Source organism: Sander lucioperca, chromosome 5, assembly GCF_008315115.2.
Source record: "Sander lucioperca isolate FBNREF2018 chromosome 5, SLUC_FBN_1.2, whole genome shotgun sequence".
NCBI classification, from domain to species: domain Eukaryota; kingdom Metazoa; phylum Chordata; class Actinopteri; order Perciformes; family Percidae; genus Sander; species Sander lucioperca.
In genome coordinates, this window is record NC_050177.1 from 31,760,656 (window position 1) to 31,778,349 (window position 17,694).

Consider the following 17,694-nt stretch of genomic DNA (forward strand, 5'->3'; position numbering starts at 1 on the left):
AACAGACACAAAGCAGCTGTTTCATCAACTAAAGTTAAATGGTCATCAGTTGAATGGGTTAATGAATCCTGACCTGAGAGTTTCCAGACTGTTGGTGGTAGAGAATATAAAATCAATTTTCTAAACAAGTTGGACACATGATAACTAATTGTGACTGAATGAGAATTAAAAGGACATCCAGTATTCAAATTCACATGAGATTTACAAAAAATGCCATAGTTCATACATTGTGCTTTACAACATATTATAAATAAGAACAAAATGCTTCGGAAACATTCAAAGATTTCCAAATTGCTAAATTTTAAATCCTGAGATGAGAAGGGTGGTTTAAATTTAATAAAGCTTAAAGTTTAGATAAATGTCATATAAGAAGACATATAATGATTGTGTTTATATGTTGAGTCTGGACTTTTGGTGATACAGTATATGAAATCCCTTCTCAGCATGTTTAAATATCTGCTGGTCTACTCTAAACAAGTCTGAAACATGATAAATAATTGTGACTGAATTAAGCACTATTACACGAGAGGCTTTGATTTAACGTCATTATTGGCACGACAGTGAAGTGGCTAAACATGACTGAAGTGATAATATGACGTTAAATCAAACCCTCTCGTGTAATAAAGCGATTGTACAACAACAGTTACCAGCTGAATAAAAATTATAATCAAACTGTGTTCATATTGTTGGGCAATTAACTCTCAAAATAAAGAAAAGCAACAGAGACCATTTGTAGTCCCTCCCTGTTAAATGTTAGTCAGCCAGTCATCTTAAGCTAACGTTAGCTTTGTAATGGTAGAGATCGTGGAATTTTCCAAAACGTAATAACTACAGCACATATAAACACCAAACTGCTTGGCTAACTTAATCTGGTTATAACAAAAATTTCTACTAAAAATTTTTTTTAGTACTATACATCAGCGAACTTCATTATTGATGTCAGTGGCACAGCTGATGTGATCCAAACAGCTGATGTTATCCAAACAGCTGATGTGATCCAAACAGCTGATGTAATCCAAACTATTCCAGTAACAGTTAACTCCAGAGTGTAAAAATGTTGTTTCATCCAATGATTCACTTCTCATCATTTACCAACCATTCATCAAAACTAAGTTCTTCATATATATATAAAAATTTACAACAAAATTATCCATTGCATGAATATCGTAGGCTAATGTTACTGTTTTTGATTCATCCCTGGAAGTAACAATGTTGCCATGGAAATGGCTGAGTAATGTTTTATTTGATGCACCAGGTGTGCTCAAATGGCGCTGGGTGTGCTGTCATGCTGATTTCAGTATGTTCTAAATGTCTAGTTGACCAATCATATTGTCTGCTCGGATTCACTTATTGTATATTCAGGAATAAATAAAAGTCCAGTAATAAAAGTCACATGATATTAAAATATAAATTATTCATGAATCTCTGTCACAGTTCATATTTCATTGCTTATGAAGTGATTCTAAATCAGAATAAAATACTTTGGAAACATTCACACTTTTTGCATGTTTCCAAAGTATTTTTCAATATTGTTTTTTTCAAATATTATTGTTGTTGATCTGACCTGAGAGTCTCCAGTGTGCAGTGTGGACTCTTCAGTCCGACAGAGATCAGCTTCCCTCCTGAATCCTGCAGGTCATTGTTACTCAGGTCCAGCTCTCTCAGACTAGAGGAGTGGGAGCTGAGAACTGAGGACAGAGCTTCACAGCTTCTCTCTGACAGGTTACAGCCACTCAGTCTGGAGAGACAACAGAAAGGAAACAAGTTATTTAAATAAAACTCCTGTTGAAAGATAAAGTATTTAATGATGAATAAATCACACTTACAGAGCTTTGTTGGAGGGACGGTAATGAATAAGACAGATAATGATTGTTTTTAAATGTTAAGTCTGGACTTTTGTTGATACACTATATGAAATCCCTTCTCAGCATGTTTAAATATCTGCTGCTCTACTCTAAACAAGTCTGAAACATGATAATTAATCGTGACTGATTAAGCAATATTACACGATAGGGGTTGATTTAACGTCATTATTGGCACGACAGTGAAGCGGCTAAGCATGACTGAAGTGATAATATGACGTTAAATCAAACCCTCTCGTGTAATAAAGCAATTATACAACAACGGTTACCAACTGAATACAAATTATAATCAAACTGTATTCATATTGTGTGGCAATTCACTCTCAAAATAAAGAAAAGCAACAGAAATCATTTGTAGTCCCTCCCTGTTAAATGTTAGTCAGCCAGTCATCTTAAGCTAACGTTAGCTTTGTAATGGTAGAGATTGTGGAATTTTCCAAAACGTAATAACTACCGCAAATATAAACACCCAACTACTTGGCTAACTTAATCTGGTTATAACTAAAATATCTACTGAAAAAAAAAAATAGCTACTATACGTCCTCAAACTTAATTATTGACGTGTCAGTGGCACATCTGATGTGATCCAAACAGCTGATGCGATCCAACAGCTGATGTGATCCAAACAGCTGATGTGATCCAAACTATTCCAGTAACAGTTAACTCCAGAGTGTTGTAAAAGTATGGTTTCATCCAATGATTCAGTTCTCACCCTCTTCCAACCATTCATCAAAACTAATTCCTCCATGTAAATCAAAATTAACAACAAAATGATCCATTGTATCAATGCTGTAGGCTAAAATTACTGTTTTTTTTAAACACCAAACTGCTTGGCTAACTTAATTTGGTTATAACTAAAATATTTACTAAAAATATTTTGTTGCTACTATACTTTCACGAAAATCATTGTTGACGTGTCAGTGGCACAGCTGATGTGATCCAACAGTTGATATGATCCAACAGCTGATGTAATCCAACAGCTGAAGTGATCCAACCTATTCCAGTAAGAGTTAATTGCAGAGCTTAAAAATGTTGTTTCATCCAATGATTCACTTCTGATCGTCTTCCAACCATTCATCAAAACTAAGTCCTCCATATAAATCAAAATTAACAACAAAATGATCCCTTGTATCAATATCGTAGGCTAACGTTACTGTTTTTGATTCAGCCCTGGAAGTTACAATGTTGCCAAGGAAATGGCGGAGTAATATTTTATTTGATATACCAGGTGTGCTCAAATGGCTCTGGGTATGCTGACATGCTGATTTGAGTACGTTCTAAATGTTTAGCTGACCAATCAGGTTGTCTGGTCGGATCTACTTCTTGTATAATCAGGAATAAACAAACGTCCAGTAATCAAAGTCACATGATATTAAAATATAAATTATTTGTGTATCTCAGCCACAGTTCATATTTCATTTTTTATAAAGTGATTCTAAATCAGAATAAAATACTTTGGAAACATTCACAATTTTTGAATGTTTCCGATGAATTTTTTTGTAATACTGTTTTTTTTCAAAGATTATTGTTCTTGATCTGACCTGAGAGTCTCCAGTGTGCAGTGTGGACTCTTCAGTCCATCAGAGATCAGCTTCACTCCTGAATCCTGCATGTTGTTGTTACTCAGGTCCAGCTCTCTCAGACTAGAGGACTGGGAGCTGAGAACTGAGGACAGAGCTTCACAGCTTCTCTCTGACAGGTTACAGCCACTCAGTCTGGAGAGAAAACAAGATGCAAACAAGATATTTATATTTAACTCCTGTTGAAAGATAGCAGAGTATTTATTGATTAATAAATCCCACTTACAGAGCTTTGTTGGAGGCTTTGACCACTGGCATCAGCCTCAGAAGATCCTTTTCTGAAGCAGAGTATTTCTTCAGGTCAAACACGTCCAGATCTTTTTCTGCTGACAGTAAGATGAAGACCAGAGCTGACCACTGAGCAGGAGACAGTTTATCTGTGGCGAGACTTCCTGATCTCAGGGATTGTTGGATCTCCTCCACTAGAGAACGATCATTCAGTTCATTCAGACAGTGGAACAGATTGATGCTTCTCTCTGCAGACAGATCCTCACTGAACTTCTTCTTGATGTACTCAACTGTCTCCTGACAGGTCTCTGAGATACTTCCTGTCTGTGTCATCAGACCCCGTAGGAGATTCTGATTGGTCTGCAGTGAAAGACCCAGGAGGAAGCGGAGGAACAAGTCCAGGTGTCCATTTGGACTCTGTAAGGCTTCGTACACAGCACTCTGAAGGAGACATTTTACTTTAGGTTTGACTCTGAAGACTTTAGGCAGCCGGGAGGTTGTTTGATCTTCTGACAGCAGGTTGACTCCAGAGTTGATGAATGTCAGATGGACATGAAGAGCAGCCAGAAACTCCTGAACACTCAGATGGACGAAGCAGAACACCTTGTCCTGGTACAGTCCTCTCTCCTCTTTAAAGATCTGTGTGAACACTCCTGAGTACACTGAGGCTGCTGTGATATCGATGCCACACTCCGTCAGGTCTGATTCATAGAATATCAAGTTGCCTTTCTGCAGCTGCTCAAAAGCCAGTTTTCCCAGAGACCGAATCATCTTCTTCGTCTCTTTATTCCAGTTTGAATCGGTCCCAGCTCCTCCACCGTATTTGATGTTCTTCAGTTTGGACTGAACCACCAGGAAGTGGATGTACATCTCAGTCAGGGTCTTGGGCAGCTCTCCTCCCTCTCTGGTCTTCAACACGTCCTCCAGAACTGTAGCAGTGATCCAGCAGAAGACTGGGATGTGGCACATGATGTGGAGGCTTCGTGATGTCTTGATGTGGTAGATGATTCTGCTTTCCTGCTTCTTGTCATTGGATCGCTTCCTGAAGTACTCCTCCTTCTGTTGGTCAGTGAAACCTCTGACCTCTGTCACCATGTCAACACAGTCAGCAGGGATCTGATTGGCTGCTGCAGGCCGTGTGGTTATCCAGAGGCGAGCAGAGGGAAGCAGATTCCCTCTGATGAGGTTTGTCAGCAGCACACCCACTGAGGTGGACCCTGTAACATCATTCAAGATCTCAGTGTTGAGGAAGTCCAGAGGAAGTCGACACTCATCCAGACCGTCAAAGATAAAGACAACCTGGAACTCTTCAAACCTGCAGATTCCTGCTTCTTTGGTTTCACCGAAGAAGTAATCAACAAGTTCCACCAAGCTGTACTTTCTCTCTTTCAGCACATTCAGCTCTCTGAAAGTGAAAGGAAATATGAACTGGATGTCCTCGTTGGCTTTGCCTTCAGCCCAGTCCAGAGTGAACTTCTGTGTTAAGACTGTTTTTCCGATGCCAGCCACTCCCTTAGTCATCACTGTTCTGATTGGTTCATCTCTTCCAGGTGGGGCTTTAAAGATGTCTTCTCGTCTGATTGTTGTTTCTGGTCTGTCTGGTTTCCTGGATGCTATTTCAATCTGTCTGACCTCATGTTCATCATTGACCTCTGCAGTCCCTCCCTCCATGATGTAGATCTCTGTGAACATCTGATTCAGAAGGGTTGGGTTTCCTGCTTTAGCAATCCCCTCAAACACACACTGGAACTTCTTGTTTAGGTTAGTCTTGAGTTTACGTTTACACACTCCAGCAGAACTTCCTGAATGAATACATAACAAAAAAGATTATTAAGAAATTTTGTAAAGAAAACAGGAACATATTTTGTTCCATTTCTGGAGACATTAGTAAACGTCCCATTAGTCCAGCAAGCTAAATCTTTAGAGAAATCCTCTTACTGCGCTGCAGACGGTCAGCCAGCTCATCCTGCTTCATTCTCCTCAGTAAGTGCAGTGTGATTTTCAGAAATGCCTCTCTGCTGCTCTTCTGCTCTTCATCCTCATCCTCACCCTCCCTCTGACTCTCTGAGCATTCTGGGTAATCTGGACTCAGAACCTTCTGGATCTTCTTCAGCTCATTCTTCACAAAAGTGCCGATGTTCTCCTCCAACAGCTGGAACAGAAGATTATATGAATGACACAATCAAACTGAAATCATTAAAGCAAACATCAGATCCATGTTGGACAGACTGACAACCCACTGGTTTGAAAAGTGCTGCACGGAGATGATTGTGAACAGAATAGATGTAAAAGTAGTTGTTGTACATGTACAGACCATAAATATGGAGTCCAGGTGTGTTTGATGCTGCTTGGCAGACTGACCACTGGGAACCTCTGAGCTCTCCTGGTCCTCTCTGTAGAGGAATCAGGAAGAATTAGCTCACATCATGTCTGTCCACACAGACAAACACAAGGTTTGACTCTGTGACTTAAAGTGTTGATTACAACATTGAATCAGATGGTTTCCCCTGACATGAACGTGTAGGTTGTGCTGCTGACCCCACTGTGAATCAACAGAAAGAACTAAGAAGTAAACAAGGGCTACAACATGGTTGGCCTAAAGGACTCCTGAAGCAGCAGACTGGTATCATGATGCCAGGAGGTCTGCAGCTTCTGTGGTCATGGAGCCAAACATTTGTAGGTAGAAGGAATTTGGGGAGTCAATGGTGAAAAACCTTCTGTTGGCCTGAAAGCCTTCTGTTGGAATCTGGTCATGAACCCACTCACTGAAACTTGGCCTAAAGCGTCCTGACTCAAATGGCAGAAGTCTTCTCATGGTAAATAGTGTCCTGACCCAGGTGACACAAACACTTACCAAGGGTCGCTGGTTCTCCAGGGGGGATGTGCAAATGAAGTTACCCTGGAAAGGGCACTCTGAGGCACATACATCCCAAACTGGTATTCCCAGTTGGAGAACATTTGGGAAGAATTTTGCCATTCATGATTCTTATCCTACCCTATGGCTAAGGGAGATTTAAAATGCTTTGTAATGGGGCTAAAACACTAGATAATATTAGACCTATTGATATTAGAGAATTGAGATCTACAGTTGAAGACTGGTCTTATTGGACAGCTTTCAGATGTGAGAATATAAATATATGTGAAGAAGAAATATGCTGAAAATAAATTTTAAAACTTCTCTGGATACATAAATGTTAAAACATGAATCAGCAATGTTATAATAATATTAACAGCTTACCTCTTTTCAGCAGAGGGTTGCTGACCTTTAAAGTCAATGAGGCCTTGATGTGACCAGTCGCTCTTGAAGGACACACAGCTGGGTTCAGGTTCAGCAGAGTCTGGTCTTTGATGGATCCTGTTACACAGAGAGTAAGACCAACAGGGATGGAAATTAACGTTTTATTATTCAGAAACAAAAACTGCTGGCGATACAAGCAGCAACTAAAACAAGATTAACACAGAGTTCAATAAACTATACAAAAAATTGCGTTAAAAAGATAAAACACCAGAGAATATATTGGACCAAACCAGATCCAATATTTACCTAAAGTCAAGTTGAACACTGGTTTAACTGGACAACTTTCAGATGTGAGAGTGTGTGTGGAACCATCCAGTAGTGAGTTAAACATTATCGTTTTCAAGCAATGGGTTTTCAGTCAACATGTACTCAGAGACAAAGACGTCTGGGCCTACTCGTAAATTTCAGAGCCTTTTACCAAACTCTGACAGGTCACCACAAGGAAAAGGGACCACAAAATGGCCAGAGGGAGGGGCTGTAGATAAGGTATTCGCACCTCCAAGAATTTGGAGCCTTCCCATTTGTTTATAGAGACCCTAAAAACAGCATGGAGCCATGTCTGGTGGCCTGAGCTATAAAACTTCACGTCACCCCCCACTTCTTGTCTTTGCCCTGTGACTTCGCTCACTACAGGTTGACACACAAGCGAACATTTGCTTTGAAATAGCTCCATTTCCCAAGAAAAGTGGATTTAATTCAGTGATTCTGACGAGCATCTTGGACCCGATGGAAACACGCGACCAGTGTTTCAAATCTGCAGAAGAGAGAACCACGTTTTTCTCTAGAAGGAAATCAGACAACACGGACTGCTTTTCCCTCCCGAGTCGACTCTGAACTGCTCCACAAACCCTAACCGGGTGGAGTTGATTTGTTAACCCCTGGCCAAGTGGTTAACCCGTTTCTGTCCTACGTGGAAAATCCGCTGAACAAACTTCACGGACTGCACACAGTAAGGAGGCTTAAGTTTCTGGGCAGAGGAATAGTGTGTTTTATTAATGTCAGTAAGGCTAATGCTGCCACTTGTTACGACATTAGTGTGATTTTAGATTAATACTTGTGCTATTGCTGCACGCTTGATTTATTAATCTGATCGGACCATCAAGTCCAATCTATTTTCTGTGAATGCACTCTGATCACGGTGCATTGTTGATATGTTGTGTGTTTGACTAATGTAGCCTGGTTTAAAACTGTAAATGCCACATTTCTTTTCTCCCGCTGGGAAGAAGTTAGCTACTGTACTGAGTGAGAGTGTGATCATTTTCAGAACCTCGAAAATCAAGAATCAAGGTGCCTTTTCTGTCTTTGCACCCAGCACCACTTCCGCCCTCTTGAGGCTAAATAGCTTTCGTGCAGCTAACACATAGCCTAGCTTCAATGAGCTAACAGCTAATCTGGGCGTGACCAAACAACCCCCCGAGTATCGTCACCCCCCCCCCTCCTCCTTGCTCTCTCGCTCTCACACACACACACACAGATTTGCTTTGTTTTGTTATAGTTTAAAAAAAGGTATATTGGTTTTAATTGATCGAAGGATTATTGATCGGCCATTGATAATTTTGAAGTTAATAAATTCTACTATATTTTAAATAGAAGTCTGTGACTATTTGTGTATTTATGTAATAATAAGCTGGTTAAACAGGTCGTTGCTTGCATTCACCCTTCCTTTTGTTCCTTTAAAGAATACCAGATAGATTAACCAAGTTAAGATCTGTATTTTAAAGGAATATCACCTAATGAGATCGTTTCACAGTTTGATTATTGGTCCCTGAGTTCCAGGGTGGTGCCCCGTTTTGATCGTTTGTTGACTTGATAAAGTTATTAATAACCATATTCCTAACTTTAATAATATTGATAAAACATCTTTGATAATTTGCCAATAATTAAATCTGTACACCTACGAATTCCCAACAATGTGAAGAAGAAAGATGCTGAAAATAAACTTAAAACTTCTCTGGATACATACAAGTTAAAACATGAATCAGAAATATTATAACATAAACAGCTTACCTGTTCTCAGCAGAGGGTTGCTCTCCTTTAAAGTCAATGAGGCCTTGATGTGACTGGTCGCTCTTAAAGGACACACAGCTGGGTTCAGGTTCAGGTTCAGGATCAGGTTCAGGTTCAGGTTCAGGTCCAGGTCCAGGTTCAGGAGACTCTGGTCTCTGCTGGGTCCTGATAGAAAAACATATTTATTGAGGGTCACATGTTCAGTTAAAGTCTCCGTGCATAAAATATAATATTAATATGAATATGTCTGTAGGCCTAATTATTAACAATTAAATGCCAATAATGCTTTACTTTCTGTCCAAAACTCAATAAAAATATCTTTTGAAATCAGAATTTAAAATCTAAATATAATATTTCAAAATGTTGTCTAAACAGAAAGATATTTTGAATGAGACAGGAAATTATTTTACAAAAATATTCTCATTTCAGTCATCAACTACAATAATTTCTTTCCACAAAATTACAAAAAAGCACTTTATTTGAAGGAGTGTGCATGAGACACAAAACAACCCAGACGGGACGTAGTTCCATCCAATGAGACTCGTTCCAGTTTGCTGGATGTTCACAACTCACCTCAATCTTCTTCTTAACATTTCAATTTCACTTTCCATTGTAATTCGCTCCTTCTGCCATTCAAGTCTCTTCATCAATCCTCTCTCCTCCATTTCAAGTAGCCTCTCCTCCATTTCTATTCTCCTCTCCCTTACACGTCTTTTTTTAAAGTAGCGGTGGCTCCATGGACCGGTTACTCTTCATGGACACACAGCTGAGTTCAGGTTCAGGTTCAGGATCAGGTTCAGCAGGGTCTGGTCTCTGATGGGTCCTGTTAGAAAGAGAGGAAGACCACTTTTTAATCTCCAGAAACAGAAGCTGCTGGAGAAACTAGAAGCTATGAAGCAGGAAATAAAGTCTGAATCTCTTCACTGAATGATTTCTGCTCTCTGCTCATCCTGCTCTGTCATTCATTATCTTTCTGGGAGAACAGGAACATTGGAAAGACTCCAGGACTAATGTCATCTTTCTGTCCTCTAATGGAGACAAGACTCCATTATGACAATCAATCTCACCTTTCTGTCCTGTGCATCCTCCTCCATAAATCACTACAACAGTAACAGAGGCATTTAGGTCACTACATTTTATTCTGAAAGGTCCCAGAGGAAACAGTAGAGTCCTGTTGTGTCTGACTTTACGCTGGTGGAGACGACGGTTTGTTTTCTGACAGCAGGAGAAAAGAAATAACTAGAGGCCATCTTAGAGAAAGGTTCGGATTTGTTGTTGTCAGTGTGTGTTTGTTCTTCCTTTGTCCCGTGAATGCAACACAAGGGACTTTCCACACGTCTATGGAGGTTAATAGTGCTTTTCACTGATTGGCCACGGGAAGTAAATATGTCATTTTATCTTGGGGCCTCATTTATAAAACTGTGCGTAGATTCTATTCTGAAAGATTTCGTGTGCCAAAAAGTCAGAATTTTTGTACGCAAAAACTAAATTCTGGTTTATAACACCTTGCAGTGCACACCAGTACGCACTCTTCTCGTTATAAATATGGACGTGCGTTACCTCATGCGGTCGTGCACGACCCAAGGTGGTTCCATATTTGTCCTAATAAGGTCCATGTTAATCAATCAATGAACAAAGCAGCCTTGTATAGAAGGCCTTGATGACCAATCATGAAACGGAAGAATGGGGAAAAAACATGATTCAGTGATTGTGAGATGGAGGTGCTCCTAACAGAGGTAGAACATCCAAACTAAATCCTGTTTGGAGGCCTTAACCCTTGTGTGGTGTTCATATGTTTGTTACACAGCCTTAATACTTAACAGATTTAGCTCAATTACCAATGATATTTACATCATTTATAGTTCATATTTGCCATTTACCCCTGTGAGATCACATTAATGATCACATGATCATTTTCGTTTTTTTGGGAGAAAACAAGGAAATTCAATTATAAAAAGGTAAAAAATAGAAACAAGATTTTTGATCATTATTGGTGCTTATTTCTTAGAACTTAATCAGAACAGGTGAAAGTGATTGAAATGTAACAATTTATAACTTTTGTGTAGGAATAGCAGGTTCAGACAGACAACATTCACACACACACACACACACACACACACACACACACACACAGACACACACACACACACACAGAAACACACACACACACACACACACACACACACACACAGACACACAGAGACACACACACACACACACACACACAGACACATACACACACACACACACACACACACACACAAATTTCACCCTGCTTTACGCAACTGTTTCTTGCGTAACAGGTTTTATAAATGAGGCCCCAGGACTAATGTCATCTTTGCACAGAACATTCCTGTCCTGTTCATAAAAATAATGGACATGAAGACACTTCTCCTCCTCCTCACATCACTACAACAGTAACAGAGGCATTTAGGTCTCTACATTTTACGGTTTGTTGTCTGACAGCAGGAGAAAGGAAATAACTAGCGGCCATCTTATGATGGATTCACACCGGCCAAATCAGGCCAGGGGCTTAAAGTTGGTCCTTCCTTACTTCCTCCCCTCCTACTTCCTCCCCCCTTGCACAGACCCCACCCATCTTCAACTCAGCCTTCATTTAGATCTCAGCTACACAGCTGTAAAGTTTCCTGACTGCAGCCTCACGGTTGTGACAGACAGACGTATAAACACCTGGCAAAGTATTTAAAACCTCCTCTGTAGTAGTTCATGTTACAACATGTAGATTTATCTTCAACACAAGAGTCATCCAAACTTTCTCAGGAAATAAGAAGTGAAGTAGAAACAATCAATAAGTAATAATAATAGTAGAAATAAATCAATACTCACAAATAAAAAGTGAAGACTAACGTACTTGACTGCTCTGATTGGAGGGTTTCTCACGCTGCAGCTCCACCTGGAAGACCTCTGGGACACCCAGACATCTTATCGTGTGTCGACTGAAACCTTCGTCTCTGACAGCAAAACAACAAACCTGTTTCAGCTTCATCAGGAGGAGGAGGAGGAGGAGGAGGAAGAGGAAGAGGAGGAGGAGACAGAAAGAATCCAGTAGAACCAGAAACACTCTGACAACAGAGATCAGAGGAGCAGTAACACTTGTCAAACAGATGTCTGTGCACACACAGACACACACCCACACACACACACACCCACACACACACACACACAGACAGACACACCCCCACACACACACACACACACACAGACAGACACACACACACACACACACACACACACACACACACACGTTTGTTAACTGTCTCTCAAAATAGTTTCACGGCAGTTTCTCACAACCATTCCCAGAAAGTTTCCAGATCGATGTCTCTAAAAACCAGAATCCCTCTTTTTGCAGTATCACCGTGTACTTCACTGTGTACTTCACTGGGTACTTCACCGGGTACTTCACCGTGTACTTCACCGTGTACGACCATTCAGGGCTGGACTGGGACAAAAAATTGGCCCTGGCATTGTTGGCCCAGGCGGCCCACACCCACTGTGATTGGTCAGACACATTCCCTGCAGACATTAAAATATGCGTGCATGCTATGATAAGAGCTGCCTAGTGTTCTGCATTCATGCGATCGTTTTGGATCCTTCAAGAGGAGTCAAGACTTATCTGTTGATCTTACACTTAAATAATTAATTCATTCTTGGAGTTATGATTTTTATATTTATGGTATTTTTATTATTGATATTTTATATTGTATTGCCATTATTGTTATTATTACTATTTTGCTTAATTTTGGCTTAGCAACTTTAAAAATAGTTTACTGTTAATTTTACCTATTGTAAGATTCAGATTTTGTCACTTTGGACAAAAGTGTCTGCTGAATACAATAACCATAACCCTTCCCAAAAGCTACAATAAAGCTGAGAGTAGTATATGCCCTGGAAAAGAGCTAATTAAGCCATTCAAGGAACACTGATGCTTGTATCAACACTGATTTTATAGATCAGACTGTTCAGCTGCCCAACAGGCCAACCACTAGCATTTTCAACGTAACCTTAAACAGTTAGGTTACCTGACAGCTGCTAACTTTAACTGCTTATAGTCGTTATGACGTGAGGCGCACATAACGCGCACACACACACACACACACACACACACACACACACACACACACACACACACACACACATGTGACGCACACGAAATGTCACATTTTATGTAATTTTGTCTGTGTTATTGTGGGATATTATTTATATGAGAGAAAAAGGTTTGATAGGAGTCATAATGGTTAATCAATTATTTGTGGTAAGAGTACAAGGCTCTTTCTAATGCAGCATTACGGTGCTGCCAGCAGGGGGCAGTGTGGCGCTGGGCTTCGCTCTCACGGACACTCTTGGTGAGCGGACTCTCGCTGCTTCGTCATTCTGCTGAGCGAAGCTGCAGTGAACGCAAGCACTCGTCTCCTGTCTGATATTTGGTCCTGTTTTACAGGTTTGTGACGCTTTAAACTTGTATACTTCTACATATCTTGTTAAACAGTTACATTTGTAATGTTAGATCGGTTTGGTGGAGGGAAGATAGCACATTTATATGGTTTGTGTACAAGTAGAGAAAAGTATTGTTGTCGCGGCTGTCTCAAGATGGCGCCGGCAGTGAACTTTCCGTAGATCCAAAGAGTGAAGTAAGATTTAAATATTTCTGAGTTCTTGGCTCCAGCGCATTTTAGGTTGGTTTTAAATGCATATTGGTGACGATATTGCAGCTCGTTTTAAATTAATATGTTGTTGTAATTTGATGTATATTGTTGATAAGCTGAAACGTTACCAGTCTTCAGCTCAAGCAATTGTACAGTACTGACAGCCGTTAGTGGCCATGTAAAAGGTGTGTTTTCTTTATTTTACATCTTAAGAAAATAAGTGAGCAGCCTAAATATGCTATGTTTATTGAATGGTACCTTCTTTTAAGGGGTTGTTAACTAACTGAAATGCTAGCTCAGTTATAGAACTGAACGAGGATAAATGTAGTAACACATATTGAAATGGTAAATCAGTTGAAGGCTAAGGAGAAGGCTAACTAGCTATGGTATTTTACTTTGTTTGTTTTGGATTTTGTGTTGATGCTAAATGTATAGAAGCAAAACAGAGAAACAAAAAGAGAGATATTATTGCATAATGGCAAATAAAGATTCTGCTGAGCGAAGCTGCAGTGAACGCAAGCACTCGTCTCCTGTCTGATATTTTGTCCTGTTTTACAGGAATTCTTACTGCATCTGTTTACGGGTTCTCAGTCTGAGACCTGTAACACACACACACACACACACACACACACACACACACACACACACAGCCTCCCTCTCTTCCTGTATGGAGTTTTGATGCCTGAGAGTCCCTGTTAATGTAACTACTCCTTACCACGTCGTCAACTACTCTCTCTTCCATCTTTTCCTCACTCGCTCCCATGGCTCTGTCATGGTCACTCTCCTCCTCCTCGTCTTCGTCCCTGTCATGATGTTGTTTCTGCTTCTCTGTATAGCCAGCCACCTCTCCTCCTTCCTCTACTTCAGGTAATGCTGATGTTGAAGAAGCTACTACAGCCCCAAACAAGTCCGACATTTTGGCACATTTTGAGGAATCCGCCTGTAGATTCTTAATCTTTTTCTCCCGTAATTTCTCTGCACCTCCCTTGCGCTTTTGGTGGTCGTGGATGCTAAACCCCCAGCATAACTATTACAGCTCGTGTCTCAGGGCCGGGAGGCGTGGCCATAGTTGGATTCTTGAATTTGCGGCCCGGAGTGGGAAGGGGGGTCCTGGATTTGATTGGGTCAGGTCAGTGCCAATAAAGAAAATTAACCAATGGGCCACTGTGAGTTCTTTATGTGCCGGCGCAGCCAAAAAAAAAGGTCTATTTATATTGGCGATTCGGTCCAAAAGTGCGTCGGCCCACCGGGAAAATGCCCGGTATGCCAGATGGCCAGTCCAGCCCTGATGGTATCCTGCCCCAAGATGTGATGGCTGAATGAGGTCCATGACAGCATCATATGACAGTCCATGTACACTGGGTGGGTGTGATTTGCCCACATACCGGTTGAAGTTGAGGGTGTAGCCGTTACTTAACTCTCCTAACACGAACAGCTTGATCCCCCATTTTGTTGGTTTGTCCTTCATATAAAGTCATCATCATCATTCATTGTCTGTGCCTGTATGTGTGTGTGTGTGTGTGTGTGTGTATATGTCTGTGTGTGTGTGTGTGTGTGTGTGTGTGTGTCTGTGTGTGTGTCTATATGTGTGTGCGTGTGTCTATGTGTGTGTGTGTGTGTGTCATCATCGTCATCATCTTCATCTTCATCACCATCACCATTATCATCATCATCATCATCATCATCTTCATCATCATCTTCATCTTCATCTTCATCATCATCTTCGTCATCATCTTCATCTTCATCATCTTTATCATCATCACCATCATCATCATCATCTTCATCATCATCATCATCATCATCATCTTCATCATCATCATCATCATCATCATCATCTTCATCATCATCATCATCTTCATCATCATCATCATCATCATCTTCATCATCATCATCATCATCATCATCATCTTCATCATCATCATCATCTTCATCATCATCATCATCATCATCTTCATCTTCATCATCATCATCATCTTCATCATCATCATCATCATCATCTTCATCATCATCATCATCATCATCATCATCTTCGTCATCATCATCATCATCATCATCATCATCTTCATCATCATCATCATCTTCATCATCATCATCTTCATCATCTACGGTGAGGTTTCTATATGTTCAGTTAGTTTCTAAGACGTTAGTACCATCGTTGTCCCGCGGGCAGCAGGACGGAGACATTCCTCAGAGGGACGAAATAATCCACCTTCAGACACAACTCTGTTAATCCTCCTGGTAGTCAAGTCATGATGTCATGTTTCTGTTCTCTGGTCAACGTGACATCATGACTTCACGTAAACATACACGCCCACTTTCTTAAGCCAAGTGGCGTGTTATCTGTACGCATTATGAGCTATCTGCGTGTATGTCTACGCTGTATACAGCGGACGGCAGTCTGCAACGTCACAGCGTAGACATACACGCCAGGTGGTGCTTTCTAAAGCCACGTGGCGTGTTATCGCGAGACTACGTGTTATCACGAGACTACGTGTTATCGCGAGACTACGTGTTATCACGAGACTACGTGTTCTCGCGAGACTACGTCACACGCAGGTTTTTAGGAAAACAACAAATGAAATAACGGCCTATGAATTGGCGTGCCATACGCCCCTTCATGAGATCAGTCTGTCTCTGTTAATACTCCTGGATAGTAAAGTCATTAGTCATGTTTCCATCTAATTGTGAAGTGAATTTAAAGAGAACTGGTTTAGAGAGAATAAACTAGACTCCAGGGGGATCAGGGCCTCCGGGGGCCTCCAGAAGACCTGCACATTAAAGGAGAACAGGTGGGCGGAGCTTCAGTGTCACACAGCCAATCAGATTACAGCTTCATACAGTCTAATGCCAGGATCAGACGACCCAACGCCTGATTCTGACCCGACAGACGTTCTAAGTTTTGCCGATAATGAGGGTCTTTTTCTTCATCTATTAATCGTTTAGTCTCCAAAATGTCAGAAAAGTGAGTTGATGTCTTTAAATATCTTGTTCTGTTTGTCCTAAACTCAAAAGATTTCCAGTTTAAGATGATATAAAACAGAGAAGCAGCAGGTTTCCTGCAGCACTTTGTAGTTCAGGCGGCCGCCTAAGCAACACACGCCTGCCGCCTTAACTACGTCATCAAAATACATAAATAAATAAAATGTATATGAGTGATATCCGCCGTGTTCAACCTGATCTCACAGAATTACGTGAAATGAACACGGCCCCTTAAGTTCAGGAAAAGGTCGTGGGTGGGCTTACGGTTCAGTGACACGAGAGAAGAACGGGACAGAAAAGAAGAAACTTTAGGTAACGTGACATGAGGGACCTGATCCCCGTCTCCTGGGTGATGGTCCTGTGTTTGACCATCCTCCCCCCCAACCATCCTCCCTACGCTGATTTTTGGCCTTACATACTACTCGCTACCGTAGTCGCTCTTAATGCTACGTCATCTTCTCATTGACTTTACATCGGCAGTGTTTTCCGTGGTGGCCACAAGGGATTTTCATACATTTCGTGCCTCCACCACGTAATGAGCTGCTAACAGTTCGTGATCATTTCACGTAATCCTGTGAGACCAGGCTGGCCGTGTTACTCTGTCCTGTTTTCTCCCTTTCATTCCAAACCGTGACCAACGCCAGTCTCCCTTCTCTGCAGAACGCATTAAACTAAACAACAAAATAATAAAAAACGTGCCATGAATTAGAAAATAATCAGTTTTTACAATCTTTAAATATGTGATATGCGTCTGAATCGTGTGATGCGTCTGAACAGCATCTGGTGGTTGAATGTCATCGAGCTATCTATCATCGTTCACCTAAACATTCTTTATCCGGGGAGAAAGAAACAGAAAACTGGCATTTGGATAGCCGACAATCAACCTGTCGCATCGAGGTAAGATAATTATTCTAAATGATCTTGTTAAATGTAGTACAGAGTCTGTAGTCTATCGCACAAACAAGCCCCCCAAAGGTCAGATGGTAACCCCACCCTACCGCCTTAACTAACACATTTACTGCTGTAAACCCTGAGAAGAAATACACGAATTTGAGTCTAAAAAAAATAAATTTTCT

The 17,694-nt window shown here is 40.8% G+C and overlaps 3 protein-coding genes across 3 annotated transcripts in view; all 3 read right to left on the reverse strand.

Annotated features, from left to right (window-relative positions):
* The window catches only part of LOC116054954 (NACHT, LRR and PYD domains-containing protein 12-like), a 752,812-nt gene that overhangs the window by 605,274 nt on the left and 129,844 nt on the right, over positions 1-17,694 (reverse strand). The gene's annotated exons all lie outside the window — the stretch shown is intronic.
* Positions 1-17,694, reverse strand: part of LOC116038066 (NACHT, LRR and PYD domains-containing protein 3-like) — a 1,733,742-nt gene that overhangs the window by 575,558 nt on the left and 1,140,490 nt on the right. The gene's annotated exons all lie outside the window — the stretch shown is intronic.
* Positions 1-17,694, reverse strand: part of LOC116034665 (NACHT, LRR and PYD domains-containing protein 12-like) — a 575,637-nt gene that overhangs the window by 45,294 nt on the left and 512,649 nt on the right. The window contains exons 8-12 of the mRNA XM_036001611.1: positions 6,909-7,025; positions 5,985-6,063; positions 5,609-5,822; positions 3,669-5,472; positions 3,404-3,577 (exon numbers count right to left, since the gene is read on the reverse strand). Coding sequence (XP_035857504.1) covers positions 3,404-3,577; positions 3,669-5,472; positions 5,609-5,822; positions 5,985-6,063; positions 6,909-7,025 — 2,388 coding nt within the window. The remainder of the gene's footprint in view (positions 1-3,403; positions 3,578-3,668; positions 5,473-5,608; positions 5,823-5,984; positions 6,064-6,908; positions 7,026-17,694) is intronic.